This window comes from Acomys russatus, chromosome 5 (genome assembly GCF_903995435.1).
Source record: "Acomys russatus chromosome 5, mAcoRus1.1, whole genome shotgun sequence".
NCBI classification, from domain to species: Eukaryota; Metazoa; Chordata; class Mammalia; order Rodentia; family Muridae; genus Acomys; species Acomys russatus.
In genome coordinates, this window is record NC_067141.1 from 25,580,442 (window position 1) to 25,587,484 (window position 7,043).

Sequence of the window (7,043 nt, forward strand, 5' to 3'; positions counted from 1 at the left end):
GGATGTACATGTATGAACAGGCAGAGTGCTCGGGGCTCAGGCCCCACGGGTGTTCAACCCAGCAGGTCCTACCAGTGCCCTGAGCCTCCGACCTCAGCTACACATGACATGGCCACCAGGACAGACCTCTACCTGGAGCAAATGACACACCCCTCTACAGAAGCAGAGCCCAGCACAAGTCCCTACATGGCCCCTCGTGACATATAGCACTGTGGCCTTCCCCATGTGGGACACTAACCTATCCCTGGACAGACAGCTCTGTGAGGCATGCTCTGTCCTCTTGGACCATGGTATCTCTCCAAGCACCACCGTCCTAAGGCTTGGAAATGCCTCTGTGAGCAGGTCCTACGACCTCAGCGTGACACATGCGGGTCAGAGGAGCCCTCCTGCAATAAGGCCTGCAGGAAGGGTTCAGAGTCTCTTAAGGGCTCAGGCTCAGCCAGACGTGAAGCTGGGGGTTAGTGACCACATTTCTACGGCTCCTCTTACCGTGCTGGGCCCTGTTAGTCTGGAAGTTCCCACTTCCAAAGGCAGAAGCCACCAAGGACACACGCTGGTCCACCCAAGTAGAAGCCTAACTTGTCTAAAGGGCGAATACCCAACTCCAGAGGGCAGGACAGGGCACTTAAGGAGGTCCCAAGTCCTCCAGGGAAAACCCCAACTGTGGGGCTGGGAAGTGACACAGCTGTAGAGCACAAGCTCTGCGGGCCCTAGCAAGGGATAACATAATACTCCAGCTATTTAAAAACAAACAAACAAACAAACAAAAGCAGGCAAAACTAGAGGACCCACCTCTAGGTTGTCTCAGTGACAAGCCTGGCCAGCTAACAAGCTTTGAGACACAGGGACAACAGAAAGCTGCAGCGGGACATTATAAAGACTACGTAGGTGGCCAGGGCTGCTCTGTGCCCCTGAGTCCCGGCCTTGGCTCATCCACTGGGTGGAGTCTGTTTTAAGCATCCCAAGGAGCCTCATCTCCTTCTCTTTCTTCCTCTTGGGACCTCAGAAGGTACAGGTGGTGGCTGGCTGAGAGACCAGGGGGAAGCACCAGTAAGAAATGGCGGCTCTAGGGTCATCTCCCTCCTGTTCCGGGAAGGCATAGGCACCTCTTCCTCAATCAAAAGAGAAGGTGAGCCAGTCGGTGGTGGCACACGCTTCTAAACCCAGCACTTGGGAAGCAGAGTTCAAGACCAGCCAGGTCTATAGAGTGAGTTCAAGGACAGCCAGAGCTACACAGAGAAATCTTGTCTCAAAAAACAAAAAACCAAAAAAAAAAAAAAAAAAAAAAGAAGAAGAAGAAGAAGAGGAGGAGGAGCTGCACCTTATGAGGCAGGGCAAAATACAGACCTGGGTAGACATGTGAGGTAGACGGTGTCAAATAGCTGTAAAATTGTGCCTCCATGCCCCATCAGCCTCTTGTGGGGTACAGGGGTCGCAACCCACCACCCATTTGTCTTTTTCCCAGCAGCCCCCTGTAGGGACTGGGGGAGGCTGCTAGGAAAGAGATCCATGGCTGGTGGTGAGAGACAAGCTTCCCTCCTTCCTGTCACTGTCCTTGCTAGGCAGGACCCACCCAAAGGGCAGAGGACAAGCCAGCTCTGCAGCCCCTCCCCCGGGTTCCCAAGTGTTGTTTCCCATCACCCCTGTAGGCTCCACTAAGTCCCTCTGCTCAACTCCCACTGATGCACCCACCTTCCCCACACACTCTAGCAGATCTATGACAGCCAAACCAACCTGCCCTAGCCTTGCTGCCCCATCACCACCTCCCAGGGTTCTGGGTGCTTCTAAAGAAGCATGGCACTGTGGTCAGAGCCGACAGAGATGAGGCTTGCTTGGTGCTGAGTTCAAACAGCTCTGGATGTGAAACGATTGGCACAGTGGTGCCCTGGGATGCTGCTTCCATGTCCTCTCACAGATGGGACACCACAGGGGAAAACTTGGTACTGGAGTCATAGCCCTTTTCCAGCTATGGGAGCAGAGTCTCCCATGGGGAGGGTGGGGAACCAAAGCCCTCCAAGATATGGGCAGCACTGGGCAGATGGATGCTTGGTTGCAGAGCTCAGCTGCCCTCTGCATGTCATACCCACAGTACCTCCTCAGTTTTAGAACTGACGCACCACCTACCTCATCACAAGCAAGGCTCAGCGAAACAATCCAGTCCACCATGGATACCACCAGCACCAGAAAGTAGGCCAGCAGCCACAGGTTCTGCTGCAACTTAGCCTGCCCCACCAGGTAGCCCTGCAGGAGATGGGAAAGGTGAACAGCACGCTGGGCAGCCATGGGACTGCAGGCAGGCAGAGGGAGGGCATCAGTACACACAAGAGGATGTGGACGACGGAGTGGGAAGTTCCAACAGTCCAGTCTCTGTGCATGGAGCAGAGTGTTGAGCAGGGGTCAGGAAGCATGCATTACTGCCCAAGGCCACTACTGACTCACTATGCAACCGCTCTGGTCTGGTTCCTCACTACCTTTGTCTATCTAAGCCACCAACGCATGCAGAGTGAGCAAAAGACAGGAGGACGAATAGGGCATGCATTGGGTGAGCTTGACAGCCACTCCAGGAAGTCTATCCAGGAGGTGGGGTCCCGCCCATCCTGCCTTCTCAATGTCCCAACATCACGCCTGCCTCTAGAGGTCACAGCCTATGGATTAAAAATCTTTGGTCTCTTTCACCTTGAGAATTTACACATGCACCAGCCATTCAGACCAGTGAATACCAGTTCTTAACAGTTAAAACCCAGAGCTACCCACTGCATCGTGGGCAAAGATAGAAGAAATGAGAAACTACTGAGCCCACTGACTTGGGGAGCGGGGGGCCAGTATTCAGTTATACTCCTCAGCCCACACACCCATTCAGCCACTCAGGACTACAGGACAGATGACAGACAAAAGTGCCATCCAACAGAGAGGTCATAGGAAGCTAGGGGAATCCAGGGTCCAGGCCAAAGGCTGGCAAGGCTGACGTCCACTATAGGGAGTCCACAAGCTGCACTGGAAGAGTCACTTCCATTGCCAGAAGAATGTCGGCACACAGAGAGTCCAGTCAGACACACAGCAGTCCTGTGTGGGTGAGACACACCACCCACACCACATCTAACTCCTCTACACTTGAGGGATAGCAAGGTGAGCTATGGAGAGACCCCTACACACACACATCCTCATGCAGCTAAGGCCTCCTCTCACGAAGACGAAACTGTCAGCAGCCCCAAGCACCTCAACACCAAGGGAACGGTCCACACCCAGCCTCCACTCAGCCTCGAAAGAAGAGCTGCTGCCAATTCTCCAAGGCCTAGATGTGTACAAGAGCCCAGGCCTGGATCCGCAAGATGGCTCAGTGAGTAACAGAGCTTACTTCCTAAGTCTGAAGATCTAAACCTGATCCCCAGAACCCACAGGGGAAATGGACGGAAATGACTCCTACATGTTGTCCTTTGGCCTCTTTATATGAGTGCATATACGCATGTGCATGTGTGTACACATACAGACACACACACACATGCACACACACACACACACACACACACACACACACCAGGCTTTTGTTCAAAGTGCCAAAGCTCACAGCAACCACGCAATGAAAGCTTAGGGCATCCAGACAACACCAGGAGCCCAGTAGGGAGGGCCTGAGTACCACCCGCCTCACCTTTACAGAGAGGTCAACCAGGAAGACCAGCATGCAGAGCGCCTCGATTGTTTCAGTCAGGCCACAGGGTGGCTGCCAGGGCTGGGAGCGGTAGCGCACATCCGCAGTTCTCGTGAATGAAGATGGGACCTCCACAAAAGCCAAGGCCAGGATCAAGAAAATGGTGAAGTCCAGCACTCTAGGAAGGAGACAGTCCGTGGGCAAGGGAATGCTGCCTGTTGGGCCAGGAAGCCAACCGGCAGGTTCACTAGGGTCTAGGGAGTAGAAGGCAGGAGCTAGCATCTTCTGGCTGCGGCTACTATGCTTGGCCAAGTTACACAGCCTTGCCCAGGACTCAGTGGCTAGGCTGACCCAGCATTCTGAGGAGGAAGCCTTTCCCAGCAGTAGCTTTCTGGCCACAGCTAGTTCCTCCCTCGAGGAGGGACCAAGAGTCATCTCTGTGCCCAGGAGGATTGGGAACATGCTTAGCCCAAGACAGTGCCTATACTGTCTTGACTCAACCCCACCAAGCAGGCCTGCGCAGGTGGGTTCCACTGGGGCGCAATCTCACCGTTGGCACACCTTCGAGTAATACCAGCGGTAAAGCCGCAATGAGCCAGCATCCATGCGGTGATAGATGGAGCGGTACTGGAAACAAAAGTTATATGAGCATGAGATAAATCCTCCCCCAACCTAAGCCATGCACAGAGCGAGATGAACAGAGCCGTGCAATGCAATGCAATACAATACAATACAATACAGTACAGTACAATACAATACAGCGAAGTGAGTAGGTCCCTGGCCCAATGCTGCACACAGATGGGCTTTAGCATGGTCCCCAAGTGCTACACTCAGAGAAGTTTGAGTTGGGTCTCTCCAGTATCTCTCACACACAGGCATGGATGGTTTCTCCATTGCTGTACACATGGCACATGAGGAGGTCTCCCCACAGCACACACAGGGTCTTGAGTGGGATCGCCTCAGTGCCACACACATACGGGTATGGGAGGGTTCCCCTTAGTGCCACATATGTGCATGCCCTGACCCTACCCTCATAGCACACATGGCCCAATGAAGTGTTCCAATCTCCCCAGAGGCAGGCCCTATCCAGGTGTGCTATAAAAAGCCAGTCTGTGTCAGCAGAGAAACAAAGCAGTTCCTCACTGAGCCTCAGGATTAGACCAACAGAGGTGGCAGACCCTGCCCAATGGAGAGAGCTCCCTTGGTGCAAACTAAGGCTGTGCCCTCTATGTGCCAGGCTCTCTTCTCCTCCATGTAAGATCAGCTCCACTCTCCAGTACAACTGTATCTACCCTAGAGATGTCCCCTGGACCTGGACCTAGCACAGGGTGGCCCGAGACAGGTTTCAGTACATGCTAAGTCAATGACACCATGATTCCAACACTAAAGAGATGGTGGCCTCCTTGAGAGGACAAGAAGAGAGCTCGTTTCAAATACCTGCCATTGTGTCTATCCTAAATGAAGGCACCCGCCCCAGGACAATAAGGAACAAAGGGACAGGGCAGACTCCTGGTCAGCAGAGCAGCCACCACACACCTGAATGGCATCTTCAATGAAGACCACAGCCTGGTCTATGCTGAGTTCCTCACTGGCCACGGTACCTGCGGGTAGAAGGAGCACAGCAGGTAAGCAGATGGCGCAGAACAGCCTTACCTGTACAGGATGAACACATGGCGGGGAGGAAGCCAGCGGATGCTGTCTGCAGCCAGAGGCCCTCCACTCCGAAGCGGGTGCCCGCCCAGGCCAGAGTCCCAACCAGGTAAGAGGCATATGGCAATAAGTGGAGGACACCAGGCCCAGGGTAGAGGCAGCTCTACCTCATGACCAGCCATGTCCAAGGCACAGCATGCACAAGGACACAGAGGCAGCAGCGACCTGCAGAACCCTGGCAGCATACTCAGGTCTCAGAGCCCGACTCCACCCAGCAACATGGAAACTGCAGGTATGGTCACCCTTGTGAAGTGGGTGCCAGTGGCTACCTACTTGGCTTCTGAGTGGATGCCATGAGGCAAATGTGGTGCAGGAGGCTCCTGGTGCTCAAAGCAAGGGGCTGCTGCCACCACTCTGCTGGCCCATGCCACCTCCACCTCCTGCTCAGCCAGCATCCTCCACTGTGAGATGGGGTAACCTCTATCCAATGGACACAAGATTTCACACCAACGCGAGGAACTACAGCTAGAACCAAAGGCTTCGCTCTTACCCTTCAGCCAATTGCTAACGACCACTGAGCTCTCACTCCCCTTCCCCCATCCTGAGGACCAGGCAGTTCCCAAATATAACCCCAAGCAGAGGAAGTAGGGGACATGCAACCCCAACAGTTCATATCGGGCTTGGAAACAAGGTGGAAAACCCACCTTATCTCAGTTTTCAGTTCTGGTTTTTATAAAACCATACCCTGCTGGGAACACAGTGGTTATAGGAAGAAGACCTGAGGCCAGTGCACAACCATGGACAGAGCCCCGGAGGCCTAACAGGGTGCCCTCTGTCTCTGAAGAGCCACCTGCTCTCGTTCTTGAGCCTCCTGTCTAGGGTCACAGACCAGAGGCAGTATACCCCCAAAAGATGACCAGAGAGGTACCTCACTCCTGGCTCTGCCCTGGCCGTGCTACAACGCCTCATCAACCAGGGCCTCAGTTTCCCCACGTGTATATAAGGTTTATCCTAAAGACACCCAAGTGTTCCTCAGAGAGGCTCTGAGGGTTGTGGGTGCTGGCACTCCCAAAGGTTTCCTGGGATGGCTATGAACAAGAAGCCATACCGCTATGTTCTCATCACGGCAGAACCAAAAACCAACTGGCCCAGTGAGAACGGCAGATGAGGTCAGCCTGGGAGGGCCTGGAAGCTTGCCGGGCCTTAGAGAGGGCAGACCGGGCCTGGAGCCGTGAACTGCTGAAGACAAGAAGCTAGCCGAGGCTCAGGGCTGGCTCTCGGGGCCCATGTCCCCCCAGACAAGCCCTCATAGGTGTGGGTCAGCACCCTGGGGTGCTTTGAAACGCCCAGGGTCCCTTTCATTAAGCTTCCTGGCTGCTGGTGTGTAAGATTCTGGGCCTTGCCACCTGAGCTCACTCAGACATCAGGTGCCTGAAGAAGGCCCTCCCGCTCACACTTCAGCATCCTCCTCACTCTGCAGCAGCCAGAGGGAGCTTATCACAACCTCTGGGAAGGATTTCTGAGGGTCCCCGATGCTCAGGGTCTGCACTCGGCTCACTCTGCACATCTGCTCTCTCTCTCTCCCCTGCCGCCTCACCGTCCTCTCCCAGCCACATCACACATTCTGAACTTGACCCTGCCGAGGCCTGGCTCTCCAACTTTGAGGGTCCAGAGGCTCCTCCAGGGCTAGTCACCCTGCCCTGACCTCATCACTCCAGGTGGCGGTCACCTGTTCATACCTATTACC

The 7,043-nt window shown here is 54.5% G+C and overlaps 1 protein-coding gene across 1 annotated transcript in view; it reads right to left on the minus strand.

The window, feature by feature from the left end:
• The window catches only part of Tpcn2 (two pore segment channel 2), a 29,113-nt gene that overhangs the window by 20,158 nt on the left and 1,912 nt on the right, over positions 1–7,043 (minus strand). The window contains exons 2-5 of the mRNA XM_051145758.1: positions 5,183–5,247; positions 4,197–4,273; positions 3,647–3,824; positions 2,125–2,241 (exon numbers count right to left, since the gene is read on the minus strand). Coding sequence (XP_051001715.1) covers positions 2,125–2,241; positions 3,647–3,824; positions 4,197–4,273; positions 5,183–5,247 — 437 coding nt within the window. The remainder of the gene's footprint in view (positions 1–2,124; positions 2,242–3,646; positions 3,825–4,196; positions 4,274–5,182; positions 5,248–7,043) is intronic.